We start from the raw sequence: 19135 nt of genomic DNA, 5'->3' as shown, positions 1-19135 counted from the left end.
TTTGTTTTTTAAATTTAAAAATAAAAATAGGCTAGGGATTTTAAACGTTTCGTTATTCGAAAATGACTTTTTATATTTTAAACCATTTTAATACTTGATTTTGTTATAAAATAAATGTTTCAAAAATTAATTTGTTTTCTTTAGTTTAACAAAAAAAATTATATATCTGTGAAAAACTCAATTTCTTCGAGAATCCCTCCATTGACGGGAGCAAATAAAACATTTATTTATTTATGTTTGTTTTCAAAAGGGGATACCAAAAATAAAAGAAAGCAAAAAAAAGAGGAAAGGATACTCACCATTCTCGATGTAGTAGGACGTTTCGTGGTATCGCTCGTCCGTGAAGCCAGGCCGTTTGGCTTTCAGCGCTTTGGTTTCCAGCTTAGCCTGGGGATGGGAGAAGAAAAGTGGAAACAAAATCAGTATATTGATAGAACTTCGATGGACTAATGGATGGACCACAATGTGTGGAATAAGATCATTGAACACAGTAGAAATTTTCAGGTTTTCTGAGAATTCTTTTCAGGTTATTGTTCAAAAATTAAAATAACATTTTACACTGTGCCAACTTCCCCCAAATGGATTCTGAGCCTAATCCCGAGGTTCCAAAGGACAAATGTTTGACATGTTTGTTGGGCAGCAGCCGCTGTGACGACAGAACTTCGATTGTTTGTGCCGACTGTTTGCGGTCACTAAATAATAGATGATGTACTTTTGGGACTGTTTCCCGAGAAATTTCACGCAGGACATTAGATTGATTTTTCTTTTTTCTTTGAATTAAGAGTGATGCCAGCAAATTCTTCGTAAAAAGTTTAGCTTTGTTTAATTAATGTCACTTTGGATTAAGAAAATAGCTTCGACTATTTCCATACATTTATTTACTTCATCAACAAAGGCATTAAAAATGTTTAATGCAAATAATATGCAATCAAATTAAACGAATCAAACATAACCAACAATAACATTCAATTTCCAATTATCTCATCATTTGAGCCTACCCCACAGACTTCCAATCGACCACCCACAACATCATCAGCGCTCGCTAGTCGCCACCACAAAATCATGACATTTCCCAGCTTCGTGTGACACAAAACAGATTTGCCACCAACACCACCAGGCTGACTTGTTGGCTGACACAGAGGCCAAATTATGGATCATAATTTTCCAGTGGGAAAACGAGAGGGCGCTGCTGCGACCAATAACAATTTCCATAATACCAATTATATCCATCACTTGACGCAATCTGCTTCTGCTGGTCTCCCCAACCACCCCTCAACTTGATGATCTTTCCCCGGAATTGAACAAACCGGTGGTGCGGTTTGTTTCGACCAATTCGGCAAAGTCACGTAGAGAACACGCGGGTCAGGGCGGAGGCGGTCCGTGACCGGGGTGATACCTTAACTGAACTCTTAACCCTTGAAAGATTTGAGCAAATTTGTTGGAATTTTTGTGATCTTTTGGATTTTCGAAAAAAAAAAAAATTTCAGAAATTTAAGTGGCTTAACGGTAAACGATATCAAATTTTATGTAGAGTACTTTTCTATTACAAATTTGGTTTGATATCTAAATTTACAAATACAAATTTTTTCGGGAAAAATAAAAATGTTCGAAAAAAAATTTGAGCAGTAGAGGATTAGGCCGATGCAAATATTTAAAAAAGTTTTTGTCCCTCGGCCCTGGCCGAGGTCAAGGGGGGGGGGGGGGGCAAAAAATTAAAAAAATATAAAAATTTATATAACAAGCCATAGTCTTCACATTTAAATGAAAAAAGTGTTTTAATACATTTTACACTAGTTCAGTTGTTTTGCAATCATTAGTTTTCAAAAAATCTAAGATCTGACAAAAACAAAAAAAAATCGAAAAAAAAGATTTTGCATCGAAAATTTTCAAAAAATCTTAAGATTTTTTAATAAACCCAAACATGCTAAAAATGATTTTAAACGCAGGAGAATGTATTCTAATTTGATTTCAGCTGGTTGCACTTGAATTTTCATTGAATTTTTTAAGTTTATTGTAAAAATATTTTTTTTGCCCCCTGATTTTTCGGGCCAATTTTGAAGGGGGGGTTGACAAAAACTTTTAAAAATATTTGTACCAGCCTTAATAGCTTGTAAATAAATGATATTTTTCCATATGATATTTTTAAAGAAATTCCAACACTGCCAAATTAATTTTGACCAGCTTGTGCCTTAGATCAAAAGATACAATTTTTGTCTTTTAGAACCTATCCAGGAATTAATTTTTGCAAGTTTGTTATTTTGCGCAACTCTTTTTTTTCTATTTTATAATTTAAAAAAAAATATTTACAGCATTTTTTTAGAAATGTATGCTTTTAAATCGTTCAAATAGATTAGAATTCCTGAATAACATTTCTGTTAAAATTTTTAAAGTGTTGCTGATTGAACCTTAAAATTAATTAATTAAATTGAGAGTTTTTGTTCTGAAATGGAGCATTTTTCGAAATTTCGAACAGTGATTTTTTTATTTTGTTTGATTTGGATGAAACCATGAGTTTACTTCTTCAAACAAACTTTTTTATTAAATAAATGTACTATAATTAATCATTGTTTAAGAAAATGTTAATTTTTTTTAAATAATACTTTATAGGTAAAGTTGTTTATAAATCTGATTGTTTTATTTTTCAACAAAGCTATTATTTTCAAAAGTTCGATCAAAGAAAAGAAATAACTAAATGTTTAAATTGGTCAAGCCTATTTAAAAAATATAAATTTACTAAAAGAAGGTAAGTTTAAAAACATATTTATTGTCAGTTTTTTCTGTGTTTTTTCGATCCGTGATCTGAATTGTCCTTTTTTTAATGCAAAAATATTATAATTGCTAACACTTTTTCGTTTTTAGCAAATATAATATTTGCTCAGTATTGGGACTAATTGTTTATTTACCCAACTTTTTTATTATGTTATAAATATAATATTTTTTGCGTTACGAAAAAACAGAGCGGTTAGAAAAAGACTGAAAAAAAAGAAAGCAAAAAAAAATCTGAAAAAAATAAAACAAAAAAAGTGTTCAAAACATTGTCTAAAAAAATTATCAAAGATAAAAAAAAGTTTCGTAATTTTAATTTTTTTACGCCTGATGTTTTGGAAATTTTTAGAAAGAGATTTTTTTATGTATGATCACGTAAAATGGCCCGTAAAGTGCAAAAAGGCGTGTAAAGTGATTGAATAATTTGAATTTCATTAATTAAAAGGTTTAGTTTTTTTTGTAAATCTTTCTTTTTGCTATTACAATTCTTATGAGTTTTGCGTTTTTCGTTTGTTCCCGATTGTACGACATAAATATTTTGTTCAAAAATCTATCTCATTGAAACAATTTCACAAATTTGAATGTGATTGAAAACAGTCAATAACAGCAACCTAACCAAATTTCAACGATTGTTGTGACATGAAATATACAAAATGGTTAGAAAATAAATTTGTTGTTTTGGTTTTGTATAAATTTTTAATTTTTTTTTTGATTAGAAAGTTTTTTGAACAAAACTGTTGAAAATATTCTTTTATATGACAGTAGGCATTTTTCATCCTTTGAATGGGAATTGAATCTAGAAATTTTGGAGAAAGTCCCTTTTTATTTTACGTAATTAGGTATATCTCTGCTTATGTAATTGTTTATGGAAATTGTTCAGAAAATTGTTCTCTACAATGTAATTGATTCGAAAATGTTTTAAAACATTTAAGTGTTGTATGGCAGAGGATTCAAAAAATATGTTAGGTACCACCTTTTGGGAAACAAATAGCTTTTAAATGAAATACTCAAAGTTTAGCAATGTTTTAGGCTCGAATTTATAACCGGGCAAACTGTTACTGTATTTTTATGACAAATTGTACAAAGAAAAGATTTTTATTCAACCGTTTTGAAGTTTCCAGCTTGGATTTTGAGGTTATTTCAAAGAAAGCTAGAAAACTGGTAAAATTGGGTTGCAAACTTTTTATTTGAGGTGAAATATGTTATTTAGAGTCTCTTGAGGTACATTTACAAGAAATTTGATGGATATGAACAAGAACCCATTGATTTCCATCGACTTTTTTGAAGAAAATTCCTATAAAATCGCAAAAAAAATCTTCAAAAAAAGTTGCTCTAGACCCCCCGACGAAATATTTCGCCGGACCCCGCAAAATGTCGGGAAAGAGCCCTTCTTTCATGGTGCCAAATATCAGACTTGCCGAATTTTTATCATAATGTTCTCGGAAAAATACACCGTGATCCAACACAACTCTGTAGAAAAAAATATTTAAGAATAAGGAAGCACATTTATTTTCATAAGGAACCGCAAAACGATAAGAAAACTTAAAACATCATTAGAATGCACAATTATTTTTCACAATCTTTAGACCTTTTTATCTGGAAATATTGAAAACTACTTTTTAAGCTTTGAACGATTGAAAGCTTGTGTCAGATTCAGAATTGTTCAGATTAAAAAAATCATTGTTTAAAAAAAAAATAAAAAAACTTAAAAAAAATCATGAAAACAGCGTGGTCACCCGAGGGTTACCGGCACAAGACGACATCGTGGAAAATCTTTTTCGGATGTCGCACGCCACAGTCTGCGCCACGTCGCTGCCGGAATCGATTCGATATTAATAGTCGGTTCGAGCCATAAAATTCCGATTAAGTGATGTCGACGACGAATTTGCCTAAACGATTATGCGTCAAGACGCCGGAGCACCTTCTTGGCGTGGCCGATTGATCCAGCGGAGCGCGTCTTGTTCTGGCCATCATCATTATGATAATTTTGCTGGTGTTTTCGGTGGTTCAGTCACGCACTGATTTTTTCAGAGATTTTTGCAGAGCTAAAAGCTCGACAACCAATTATTTCCCTTCGTGCAAATCTCTCTTTAAATCAGTGAATGGTACTCTATTAAGATATCACCACAGCGGGGGAGGGCGGAAAGATACCCGTCAAAATACTCTCGAGATCGTTACCCAGACCAAATGTCACTTCCATCCTCGTTTACGGGGGTTGCTCCCCCCACCTTCCAGGAAGTCAAACGTAAATGGCTAGGGAAAATGTCAACCTTTTCACCCCGCTCACCCGCAAAGACCTTCCCAAAACAAGTCAGCCCATTTAATGACGATTTTCCGCATCGTTTCGAGGATTTTCCCTTGGCATTTTATTTTTTTTTACATTTTTTTTATCGTGAAAGATAGCACCGGTTGCGCAATTAAGGCGAAGACGAAAAATATTTTAAAATTTCCTTCCTGAGAGCGCGATGAGCACAACAGAGGGCATCCATTAGCGCGGAAAGATTTTTTCTTCCATTGAGTGGTGGTTTCTTGGGGAAATGGAAAATGTTTTGACAGAGCGGGATGAACTTTAATCCTTTCGGGGGGAAAAAGAGGTGATCTTGAAGATGAATTAGAACGGTGAGGATGAGAAAAATAAATCCTACAATTTATGCAATGGATTTCACGTAGAATAATAAAAAAAGAGGATGCTGGACTGCGTCGCTTGAAAGGAGCCTGGTTCAGTAGGAGAATGAATTTAAATTTCCAACTTCCTTGATGTCATCCAAATGAAAACCGATCTCAAACAAATTAAGCCAACAACTTTTCAAAACTAGCTCTCAAACTGTTTTCCTTCCCGCACAAAAGCTATCAACTATTCAGACTCGATCGTAGGTCAAACTTGCACACAAACCAACAAATTAAGTTACAGCCATGAGAAAAACCGCCCAATTCAATTAACAGCCAAAATCCAGAGCCTCTGAGCCCGACAACTTTCCCAATTATTGTCCTAGGGATACCTTCTTCCTTTGGAAATGGAATGGGAAGAAGAGGGAAAGTGGGACTGAAGAAAAACTTTTTCCTTGCACTCCCCTCCAGCTGCGTTCTGGTTGAACTTTTCAAAAACATGAATGCACCAAAAACTGGAACCAACTCTTGGGTTCTGCCATCCACCCCAAAAATAGCAGCAACAACAACAACGACAATAAAAACAGTTGTCACACAAGTGTTCTGGTTCTGCCGTGCGTGGAAAACTGCTTCCTTTTCTGGAGTTGGCCTCCCACTCCCATGTTAATGTAGGGAAGATTGGGGTAATTTTTATTGGCATTTTGGCACTGGATAAGAAAATGTACTCGAGTTTTCTTTTAAAATAACTTCTCTTTCTAAACTAAAGAACTAGAACCAAGCATATCTCTAAACTAAAGAGAACTAAAGAAAATTAAAAAGAACTATAAAAAACTAAAGAGAACTAAAGAAAACCTAAGAGAACTAAAGAGACCAATACAAAACTAAAGAAAACTAAAGAGAACTAACGAGAATTACAGAGACCTACAGAGAACTAAAGAGACCTGAAGAGAACTAAACAGAACTAAAGTGAACTAAACAGAACTAAAAAAAACTAAAGATAACTAAAAAGAACTAAAGGAAACTAAAAAACTAGCAAGAGCAAAAGAGAAATAAAGAGACCTACAGAGAAATAAAAATAAACTGAAAAGAACCAAAGAAAACTAAAGCGAACTAAAGAAAATTGAAAAATATTAAGGGAACTACACAAACTAAAGGGAACTGAAGAGAATTAAAAATGGCTAATGAGAAATAAAAAGAACTAAACAAAACTAAAGATAACTGAAATTAATGAAAGAGAAATAAAAGGAACTAAAGTGAACTAAAAAAACACTAAGAGAAGTAAAAAGAACGAATAAGAACTAAAAAGAACTGAAGAAACCTACAAAGAAATAAAAAGAACTGAAGAGAACTAAAAGAATTAAAGAGAACTGAAGAGAACTAAAGAAACTAAAGAGAACTATGGCGAACTAAAGAGAACTAAATAGAACTAAAGAGAAATGAATAGAGCTAAATCGAACTAAAGAAAACTAAAGGGAACTAAAGACAACTAAAGTGACATAAAGAGAACTTAAGATGACAAATGATAACTAAAGCGAAATAAAAAACTAAAGAGATCTAAAAATAATTAAAGAGAACTTAAGAGAACTAAAAAGAACAAAAGAAAACAAAAAAAACGGAACTAAAGAGTGCTAAAGACAACTAAAGAGAACTAACGAAAACTAAAAAGAATGTAGAACTAAACTAACTAAACGAACTAAACGAACTAAACGAACTAAACGTACTAAACGAACTAAACGAACTAAACGAACTAAACGAACTAAACGAACTAAACGAACTAAACGAACTAAACGAACTAAACGAAATAAACGAACTAAACGAACTAAACGAACTAAATGAACTAAACGAACTAAACGAACTAAACGAACTAAACGAACTAAACGCACTAAACGAACTGCCGAGCTTCCGTGGCCGTGAGGTTACGGGTTTCGCCTTGTAAGCGGAAGGTGATGGGTTCGATTCCTGTCTGGCTCGGCAAAGTCAGATCCCTTCAAAGAGTAATTCTACTCACTGGGAATACTGACCGGTAGGGGATGAGTTTCGATTAGCGGCGTGCTGGGTTTCCAATCCAGAGGTCGTGAGTTCGATTCTCGTACCGGGATGATGAAGTTTTTTTAAACGAAATAAACGAACTACACGAACTAAACAAACTAAACAAACTAAACGAACTAAACGAACAAAACGAACAAAACGAACAAAACGAACAAAACCAACAAAACGAACAAAACGAACAAAACAAACAAATCGAACAAAACGAACAAAACGAACAAAACGAACAAAACGAACCAAACGAACAAAACGAAAAAAACGAACAAAACGAACAAAACGAACAAAACGAACAAAACGAACAAAACGAACAAAACGAACAAAACGAACAAAACGAACAAAACGAACAAAACGAACAAATCGAACAAAACGAACAAAACGAACAAAACGAACAAAACGAACAAAACGAACAAAACGAACAAAACGAACAAAACGAACAATACGAACAAAACGAACAAAACGAACAAAACGAACTAAACGAAATAAACGAACTAAACGAACTAAACGAACTAAATGAACGAAACGAACGAAACGAACGAAACGAACTAAACGAACTAAACGAACTAAACGAACGAAACGAACTAAACGAACTAAACGAACTAAACGAACTAAACGAACTAAACGAACTAAACGAACTAAACGAACTAAACGAACTAAACGAACAAAACGAACAAAACGAACAAAACGAACAAAACGAACAATACGAACAAAACGAACAAAACGAACAAAACGAACTAAACGAACTAAACGAACTAAACGAACTAAATGAACGAAACGAACGAAACGAACGAAACGAACTAAACGAACTAAACGAACTAAACGAACTAAACGAACTAAACGAACTAAACGAACTAAACGAACTAAACGAACTAAACGAACTAAACGAACTAAACGAACTAAACGAACTAAACGAACTAAACGAACAAAACGAACAAAACGAACTAAACGAACTAAACGAACAAAACGAACAAAACGAACAAAACGAACAAAACGAACAAAACGAACAAAACGAACAAAACGAACAAAACGAACAAAACGAACAAAACGAACAAAACGAACAAAACGAACAAAACGAACAAAACGAACTAAACGAACTAAACGAACTAAACGAACTAAACGAACTAAATGAACGAAACGAACGAAACGAACTAAACGAACTAAACGAACTAAACGAACTAAACGAACTAAACGAACTAAACGAACTAAACGAACTAAACGAACTAAACGAACTAAACGAACTAAACGAACTAAACGAACTAAACGAACTAAACGAACTAAACGAACTAAACGAACTAAACGAACTAAACGAATAAAACGAACTATACGATCTAAACTTGACTAAGAAAAACGAGCTAAGATAAAATTTAACAAAGTTTAAGTTTAGTTTGTCAACTACCCTAAAAAACTTAAACCTAGCGCGACAATTACTGTTTCGCCAAAAACCCCAAGTTTTGCCAAAGGGTGCTGAAATTCACTCTTTTTCACCCCAAGTTTGAGGACCTTCTCCAGAGGCAAAACCCGAATATTTAGTGGCAGTGTTGCGCGCCCGGCAGCAAAAGTTTTCTCATTCGAAACAATAAGTAAGTTTGAGTGTGTGTGCCACCCGTTTGACTGTATGTGTGCGAGTTTGGGGGTTTGTTTCATTGTTTTCTGTTTCGTTTCAAGGAAGAAGGATGAGCCGCGAGGGCTGCACCCGATACAATTTAGTGACAACATGCGCCAGCTGTTTGTGTCGGGAGGAAAGTTTTTACGTGTGATTGTGTGTGTCAGTGTTTGTGCGATATTGATAACGTGCCGCATAAAGACAGTGGGGAAAGTTTTTTTTTCAGTAGCAGCAGTTGCAACAGCTGGTTAGAAATCAGACTTTTGCAAGTTGGAAATTTTTGAATATTGGATCTGCATTTAGGGAAACATCCACAAATGACTTTATTTGTCTAGATGTCTTTCGTCTAGTTGTCACGTTGTCTCGTTGAATCCTTGGTTCGCTTTTTCGATTTGTCTTGCTGTTTTGTTGTCTTGTTGTCTTGTTGTCTTGTTGTCTTGTTGTCTTGTTTTCTCTAGTCAATTCCTGCACTTATCGATTTGTCTCATTTTCTATTGCTTTCCTAGTTATCATAATTATTGCGAATCTAAATTTTGGCATTCGGTTTTCTAAACATGACTGACACTGTCTATCCCTCATTAAAAGAAAACCTTTTCAACGAAACTCTTTCAATCTCGTCAAAGTGCATTCACGAAGATTTTCATTCACATCCTTTGCAGGCCGGTCTCACAATCTTGTGATGCATGTGTCCTTTAATGCATTTCTAACGAGACGACGTCCTTTCGGAAAAGAGGGAACCGGTGGTTTATTTATACCTCATTAGCGTTGAAGATGGCCGCAGGGAGCTTCAAAGGAAGACCATAACCTAGTTGTGTGCGACTAGGGGTTGAGCTGATTTAAGAAATTCCCCGTTCCCCCCATAGTACTCGACGCGCTGGAGCGCTTCATTAACATCATTTGCAATTTTAATCTTTCATGGACGCTGTATCCTTAGGGTGGTCTCAAGGGAGAGAGAGAGCAGGACAAAAAGTGGCCTTCTTCGGGTGACCCCGGCAGGGAAATTGACCGGAAGCCATTATGTCACTTTTATGAGGTATGGTCACGGTGGACTTTGCTGAAATCCCGGAAGTCATTGAATGAAGGGACAGCGGGTTTGGCAGTTGAACAGAATCTTCACGGTAAAAAAGGGGGTATTTAAACACTTGGTAAACCTTCATGAATGAAAAAATGATTAACATTTTCAAATATCATCTTAGCATAAATTTACAAATTGCCTCAACGCAACATTATCATTCCAAGCGTTCACATTTCAACTCAATCAAAGTCGTGTTGCACGTCCTCTGACTTGAAGTACCTTCGCAAGTCACCCCATCCATAAAAATTATGCATTTCCTGCGACCTCACCTCACCCTCACCGCAAAGGATCCATAGTGCATAACTTGTTTCCGTTCCCTTTTTTTCTGCCAGCAAACTTTGCAAATCAACAAGAAATAAAAAAAAATATACAAGAAAAAATACCGCCGAGCTCGGAAAATCCCTCAAGCAGTGCCGCGCGACGTGTAAAGTGACAGTTTTGTTAAACATGAATGCAATATTTTCGCTCGGTTGTGTACTCAACCAATAATGGCTTTTCTGCACCCTCCACTTTCCCCAAGGAGAAAGCGAGAGAGAGTTGGTGTAGGTGGATTTTCACCTTGTACCATGCACGCAAACTGAATGGCCAACAACTTGGGAAAAGTGTGGAGGGAAAAAGCTGCACAAGGAGCAAAAAACGAGGGTTGTTTCGACGCAGCCAACGACGATGACGCCACAAGAATTGGCAAAACGGGGTTGTGCAAAGTTGCAAGGACTCGGTGGGGAAGAGGTGCTCGTTTTTCTGACATGACAAAATTTGAAAAATGAATCAGCGATAAAAATATCCAAAAATAGAAACAAAGCCATACAAAATCAGCAAAAAAATATAGAAGTGGAATAAAGAGAAAAAAATTAAGCAACTACACAAATAGCAAAATAGCTGAAGATTTAAGATAGAAAAAAATGAAAAACTGGACAACAGAAAAACTAGCAAAAAAAAAACAAAGAAAAACAGAATAAAAATAAGACTAATGATAAAAAAATAATCAGGAAACAAAAAGAAAAGCTTAAGAACCAAACAACAAAATATCACAAAAGAACACAAAAGAACACAAAAGAACACAAAAGAACACCAAAGAACGCAAAAGAACACAAAAGAACACAAAAGAACAAAACACAAAACAACACAACACAAAACAACAAAACACAAAACAACACAACACAACACAACACAAAACAACACAAAACAACACAAAACAACACAAAACAACACAAAACAACACAAAACAACACAAAACAACACAAAACAACACAAAACAACACAAAACAACACAAAAAAACACAAAACAACACAAAACAACACAAAACAACACAAAACAACACAAAACAACACAAAACAACACAAAACAACACAAAACAACACAAAACAACACAAAACAACACAAAAAACACAAAACAACACAAAACAACACAAAACAACACAAAACAACACAAAACAACAAAAAAACAAAAGAACAAAAGAACAAAAGAACAAAAGAACAAAAGAACAAAAAAACAAAAGAACAAAAGAACAAAAGAACAAAAGAACAAAAGAACAAAAGAACAAAAGAACAAAAGAACAAAAGAACAAAAGAACAAAAGAACGAAAGAACGAAAGAACAAAAGAACAAAAGAACAAAAGAACAAAAGAACAAAAGAACAAAAGAACAAAAGAACAAAAGAACAAAAGAACAAAAGAACAAAAGAACAAAAGAACAAAAGAACAAAAGAACAAAAGAACAAAAGAACAAAAGAACAAAAGAACAAAAGAACAAAAGAACAAAAGAACAAAAGAACAAAAGAACAAAAGAACAAAAGAACAAAAGAACAAAAGAACAAAAGAACAAAAGAACAAAAGAACAAAAGAACAAAAGAACAAAAGAACAAAAGAACAAAAGAACAAAAGAACAAAAGAACAAAAGAACAAAAGAACAAAAGAACAAAAGAACAAAAGAACAAAAGAACAAAAGAACAAAAGAACAAAAGAACAAAAGAACAAAAGAACAAAAGAACAAAAGAACAAAAGAACAAAAGAACAAAAGAACAAAAGAAAAAAAGAACAAAAGAACAAAAGAACAAAAGAACAAAAGAACAAAAGAACAAAAGAACAAAAGAACAAAAGAACAAAAGAACAAAAGAACAAAAGAACAAAAGAACAAAAGAACAAAAGAACAAAAGAACAAAAGAACAAAAGAACAAAAGAACAAAAGAACAAAAGAACAAAAAAACAAAAGAACAAAAGAACAAAAGAACAAAAGAACAAAAGAACAAAAGAACAAAAGAACAAAAGAACAAAAGAACAAAAGAACAAAAGAACAAAAGAACAAAAGAACAAAAGAACAAAAGAACAAAAGAACAAAAGAACAAAAGAACAAAAGAACAAAAGAACAAAAGAACAAAAGAACAAAAGAACAAAAGAACAAAAGAACAAAAGAACAAAAGAACAAAAGAACAAAAGAACAAAAGAACAAAAGATCTGGTGGATTAGTTAACGTTTTTAAATAGAAAGACATTAGTAAATAGTATTTCAAAAATATGAAATGCATATCTGCAAAAAAACTTTTTAAAAAGCTTAGAAAAATTCCAGCATTTTCTTTTTTGACGTGAATGCAAAAAAATTTAAAACGATATGTGTAGAGGTTTGACCCCGGCAGTGATATTATTAAATAAGTACGAGGATATGTTTCCTCTCTGAAGGTTCGTTTAAGACTAACTTTATTTTACAATTCTTCAGTCGGTTCTCTACCTACAACACTTCTGAGAACCGACTTCTCATCCTAAATGTCGGCGGGAGTCCTAATCCCACGCCGACGCTAGACGAACCGTAATAAAACTTTATTACGGTTGCATCCTGCATTTCCAAGCCACATGCTCATGCGCATCGTCAACACGCATTAAGTGCGTGTAGCGAAGGACGAAACGAAACAGAGACACAAACGGTCGTTCTGTTTAGCATGTAACTTGGGAATGTAGTGGTGGTGATTACCACATCACTCACCCCTATAAACAAAAATGTGATAACATTTTTTACTAACATTTGCTAGTTAATCTTTTTTCTTATTTTGTTTCAACCAGTCGTATAGTAGTTTAAATTTGTTTTCAACTAGAAAACCTTTCTGTTTTTGCAAAAGTTTTTGTTTGAAATGATATTTAATTATTTGTGAAGCAATGTATTTTTCAAACTTTGTGTTAACTTTAACTGAACAATTATTGTTTACTTTCATGCTTCAAAGAATCGAGTTTAAATTAGGACTTATATTGTTGAAACTTATCTTATTTATTTATGATTGTCCTGAAACTTAGTTTTTGATTATTTTATTATTATTTACTTCATTTTTTATGTTTGATTACCAGTTTTAAACATTCATAATAATTTAATTAAAATACAACAGGGTGATACACCGGTATCCCTTCCCCCATAAATTTTGGTTTGGAGTACTATCAAGTACTTAAACCAAATCATAATTACAGAGACTGTTTTCTCTTTTTAATATCCTCAGTAGGGATTCTTTATATTTGGGACAAAAACTATAATGAAGAAAAAAAAATTAACGCAAGAAGTCATTGATTGAATGTTTTTATGTATTCGATTTTTTTTTACTGAACTCATTTAATAACGCATTACTTCAAAAGTTGAACTTTCACAACAATAGTTGTTAGTGTCAATCTTCTGGAACCCTGTTCCTTCTACTTGGGAACATAAATGAACTTCTTAACAATCGTACATGGCTGTTTCTAGTTCAAATTGACAATTTATGCCACTTCATAACACGGATAATTGCTATGATTTTCATAGTCTTATTGGAATTGTAATAACTCCAGCCATTGTTATGGAATTCTTCATGAGCAGAAACACGAAGAGAATGTTTTGCCTCAACAAAATATCTCTACTAATGCTGCTCGAACTCGTTCTTAAATCAAGACACAATTATATGAAAGTACAGGGACCTCATTTTTAAGGTATGACTGCATACGCCAAGCTCGACAGGCTTGTTCGAATAATTATCTTGTTAAGAATTGCACACTGTGAAAAAAAAATCTAATCGAGTCAGTTTGAATTAGCAGGGTTATACACCAAAAGGTAGATAGTTTTGAAAATATATTGAGCATCAACTAAACGCTGAAAATGCATCAATATTAACTAAGTTTTGATTGCCTTTGGTTAATATTGCCATTTTTGAATTACTGTTTGAACAATTTGTTTTAAATTTAGACTTTTTCATGTCCAATTTTCTTATTAAATCTCTAACAGAAATATCTGGAGGAGTTTCAAAACAATTTTGTTTTGTGTGAATGAAACCAATTTTATTTGCTTGAGTTTCATCAAATTCACTTTTACACGCTTTATTGTAGTTTATAATTTTTTTCTTGAACCTACAACTGCGTTCACGATGACCAAATTTTCGACAAAAATAACATTTTATAGCACGTGATTTTACAGTAATCTGTCCTATTTTAATTTTTGAAATGTCATTATTTTGCCTGTGAAATGATGTGAAATTATTATCATTATTTTGACAATTATCAATAGGAAGAGCTGTTGCAGTAAAATCAATAATTAATTTAGATTTTTTAATAAAATCGAAAATTGATTCAAAATTTTCTACACCATTTGTCAAAAGCAAAATCTTAAAATGTTGATCATTTATTCCTTTTATAAATGATTCAATCATTAAAGTATTGTAAATTTTTTTTACAGGGTCTAATTCCCTGGAGTCCTTAAACGATCCCTCTAATATAACTTCAGTGCGAAAGAGTATTCTATCAAATAACTCTTGAGCTCTATAAAAATATTCCTCTAAACATTCTGACAAATATTGAGATATCGTCGTGACTGAATGTAGAAGTATACTCAAAGGAGTGTCATCTCCAAATTTTGATAATAAAACTTCTTTAATTGAAGTGTAATCACTGCACTTCCTCAGGGAACTCCAGATAGAAACTGGAACTTTTCGCCTGATTATGGCCAAAAGACTCTTTTCACAATCAGTTTTACCGAACTCTTCATAAATAGAGTCGCACTGACTAAGAAAAATTTCCAAATTATCCTGGCCTGTAAGCTCAGGAATAATATTGAAAGCATAACTGCGATCAAAAAACATTTTGAAAAAATGAAGAAACAATAATTCTAATCAGACATAAATATAAAACCAACTTGCTTATTGTTATCTGCTGTCCACTGTTGGATCCATTGATCGATGCTCCAATTCGATGTTCCTTGGTCGTCCTGCTGCGATGATCTTTGTTGACCACGATGAATGATGTTCCTTGGACTTCCTGCTGCGATGATTGACGTTATCCAGTCACTTGCACTGCACTTGCAGGCTCTTGCAGGCGCTTGCACCGCTAATATTTTCGTAGCAGATTCCAGCCTTGCAACGCTCGTATCCGATGCGTCGATTACGTCCTTCCCAAGTTATTTCCGTTTACTCGGGACTACGATGACGCCGACCATTGGTGCTCCAGACTCCTACGGTCACTTGATGAATTTCACCGCTGATCCAAATGGCGTCGTGTGTGATTCAACCGATTACGTCGAATCTCAAGTTTACATCAACTGAGTTTACATGTGATTCATTTTTTTTCCGTGTCCAGTAAATTCACTTTATAACGATTTGCGTACGCACACTAGTGCACCATTTGATTTTGCTGGCCGGACAAAATTTAACCTCCGATAATACGCAGAACCACAAAATTAACTTGCGATTTTGTACCGAATCGCACACGTTAAAAAAAATCTTAAAGACCGGCGTGGTTCTTTAAGCGCTGCCACCAATGTAGAGGTTTGACCCCGGCAGTGATATTATTAAATAAGTACGAGGATATGTTTCCTCTCTGAAGGTTCGTTTAAGACTAACTTTATTTTACAATTCTTCAGTCGGTTCTCTACCTACAACACTTCTGAGAACCGACTTCTCATCCTAAATGTCGGCGGGAGTCCTAATCCCACGCCGACGCTAGACGAACCGTAATCAAACTTTATTACGGTTGCATCCTGCATTTCCAAGCCACATGCTCATGCGCATCGTCAACACGCATTAAGTGCGTGTAGCGAAGGACGAAACGAAACAGAGACACAAACGGTCGTTCTGTTTAGCATGTAACTTGGGAATGTAGTGGTGGTGATTACCACATATGGGTAATTCTCCGCCAACTCACAGAGCAGTTGCCCCGACCCTTCTTCGATTTGCGTGAAACTTTGTCCTTAGGGGTAACTTTTGTCCCTGATCACGAATCCGAGGTCCGTTTTCTGATATCCCGTGACGGAGGGGCGGTACGACCCCTTCCATTTTTGAACATGCGAAAAAAGAGGTGTTTTTCAATAATTTGCAGCCTGAAACGGTGATGAGAGAGAAATTTGGTGTCAAAGGGACTTTTATGTAAAATTAGACGCCCGATTTGATGGCGTACTCAGAATTCCGAATAAACGTATTTTTCATCGAAAAAAACACTAAAAAAGTTTCAAAAATTCTCCCATTTTCCGTTACTCGACTGTAAACAATTTTGGAACATGTCATTTTATGGGAAATTTAATGTACTTTTCGAATCTACATTGTCCCAGAAGGGTCATTTTTTCATTTAGAACAAAATTTTTCATTTTGAAATTTCGTGTTTTTTCTAACTTTGCAGGGTTATTTTTTAGAGTGTAACAATGTTCTACAAAGTTGTAGAACAGACAATTACAAAAAATTTGATATACAGACATAAGGGGTTTGCTTATAAACATCACGAGTTATCGCGATTTTACGAAAAAAAGTTTTGAAAAAGTTGGTCGTCATCGATCATGGCCATTCATGGTCACCCGCGACAGACACGGACGACAAAACTAAGAGAAACGCAAAAAGTAACTTTTTCAAAACTTTTTTTCGTAAAATCGCGATAACTCGTGATGTTTATAAGCAAACCCCTTATGTCTGTATATCAAATTTTTTGTAATTGTCTGCTCTACAACTTTGTAGAACATTGTTACACTCTAAAAAATAACCCTGCAAAGTTAGAAAAAACACGAAATTTTAAAATGAAAAATTTTGTTCTAAATGAAAAAATGATCCTTCTGGGACAATGCAGATTCGAAAAGCACATTAAATTTCTCATAAAATGACATGTTCCAAAATTGTTTACAGGTGAGTAACGGAAAATGGGAGAATTTTTAAAACTTTTTTAGTGTTTTTTTCGATGAAAAATACGTTTATTCGACATTCTGAGTACGCCATCAAATCGGGCGTCTTATTTTACATAAAAGTCTCTTTGACACCAAATTTCTATCTCATCACCGTTTCAGGCTGCAAATTGTTGAAAAACACCTCTTTTTCGCATGTTCAAAAATGGAAGGGGTCGTACCGCCCCTCCGTCACGAGATATCAAAAAACGGACCTCGGTTTCGTGATCAGGGACAAAAGTTACCCCTTAGGACAAAGTTTCACGCAAATCGAAGAGGGGTCGGGGCAACTTTTCCCGATTTCGTGTGAGTTGGTAGAGAATTACCCATATGTTTTTATAACATTAAAAATAGAAAAAATTTACACAATAAAAAAATACCTTTCGTAAAGGTACTTCTTCTTAATAAAGGATTCTTAAATTGCAAAAAAAAAATATATTTTTCAAAAAAATACCTGATATGCTTGTAACTTGAAAACGGCGCTCTTTTTTTTCAAAGAATGCACTAGATCCTTTTTGCTAGCCAATTTAATTTTGCACCTCAAACTGATTTTTGAAATTTTGTTCTAAAATGTTTATGTTTTCATCCAAAATCATAAAAAAATGAATGAGAATGAAGAATGAAGAATGAAGAATGAAGAATGAAGAATGAAGAATGAAGAATGAAGAATGAAGAATGAAGAATGAAGAATGAAGAATGAAGAATGAAGAATGAAGAATGAATAATGAAGAATGAAGAATGAAGAATGAAGAATGAAGAATGAAGAATGAAGAATGAAGAATGAAGAATGAAGAATGAAGAATGAAGAATGAAGAATGAAGAATGAAGAATGAAGAATGAAGAATGAAGAATGAAGAATGAAGAATGAAGAATGAAGAATGAAGAATGAAGAATGAAGAATGAAGAATGAAGAATGAAGAATGAAGAATGAAGAATGAAGAATAAAGAATGAAGAATGAAGAATGAAGAATGAAGAATGAAGAATGAAGAATGAAGAATGAAGAATGAAGAATGAAGAATGAAGAATGAAGAATGAAGAATGAAGAATGAAGAATGAAGAATGAAGAATGAAGAATGAAGAATGAAGAATGAAGAATGAAGAATGAAGAATGAAGAATGAAGAATGAAGAATGAAGAATGAAGAATGAAGAATGAAGAATGAAGAATGAAGAATGAAGAATGAAGAATGAAGAATGAAGAATGAAGAATGAAGAATGAAGAATGAAGAATGAAGAAAGAAGAATGAAGAATGAAGAATGAAGAATGAAGAATGAAGAATGAAGAATGAAGAATGAAGAATGAAGAATGAAGAATGAAGAATGAAGAATGAAGAATGAAGAATGAAGAATGAAGAATGAAGAATGAAGAATGAAGAATGAAGAATGAAGAATGAAGAATGAAGAATGAAGAATGAAGAATGAAGAATGAAGAATGAAGAATGAAGAATGAAGAATGAAGAATGAAGAATGAAGAATGAAGAATGAAGAATGAAGAATGAAGAATGAAGAATGAAGAATGAAGAATGAAGAATGAAGAAGAATGAAGAATGAAGAATGAAGAATGAAGAATGAAGAATGAAGAATGAAGAATGAAGAATGAAGAATGAAGAATGAAGAATGAAGAATGAAGAATGAAGAATGAAGAATGAAGAATGAAGAATGAAGAATGAAGAATGAAGAATGAAGAATGAAGAATGAAGAATGAAGAATGAAGAATGAAGAATGAAGAATGAAGAATGAAGAATGAAGAATGAAGAATGAAGAATGAAGAATGAAGAATGAAGAATGAAGAATGAAGAATGAAGAATGAAGAATGAAGAATGAAGAATGAAGAAGAATGAAGAATGAAGAATGAAGAATGAAGAATGAAGAATGAAGAATGAAGAATGAAGAATGAAGAATGAA

General features: G+C 33.7%; 1 protein-coding gene across 2 annotated transcripts in view; it reads right to left on the bottom strand.

Annotated features, from left to right (window-relative positions):
* LOC120426315 (pseudouridylate synthase RPUSD2-like) overlaps window positions 1-19135 on the bottom strand; it is a 358154-nt gene that overhangs the window by 64923 nt on the left and 274096 nt on the right. For both annotated transcript variants that reach the window (XM_052707796.1, XM_052707797.1), the window contains exon 4: window positions 300-387. In XM_052707796.1, the coding sequence (XP_052563756.1) occupies window positions 300-387 (88 nt within the window). The remainder of the gene's footprint in view (window positions 1-299; window positions 388-19135) is intronic.

The sequence above is a fragment of the Culex pipiens genome, chromosome 2 (genome assembly GCF_016801865.2).
Source record: "Culex pipiens pallens isolate TS chromosome 2, TS_CPP_V2, whole genome shotgun sequence".
Taxonomy (NCBI): domain Eukaryota; kingdom Metazoa; phylum Arthropoda; class Insecta; order Diptera; family Culicidae; genus Culex; species Culex pipiens.
The sequence above is the reverse complement of the archived record's forward strand: the minus strand, read 5'-3'. Positions and strand labels throughout refer to the sequence as shown.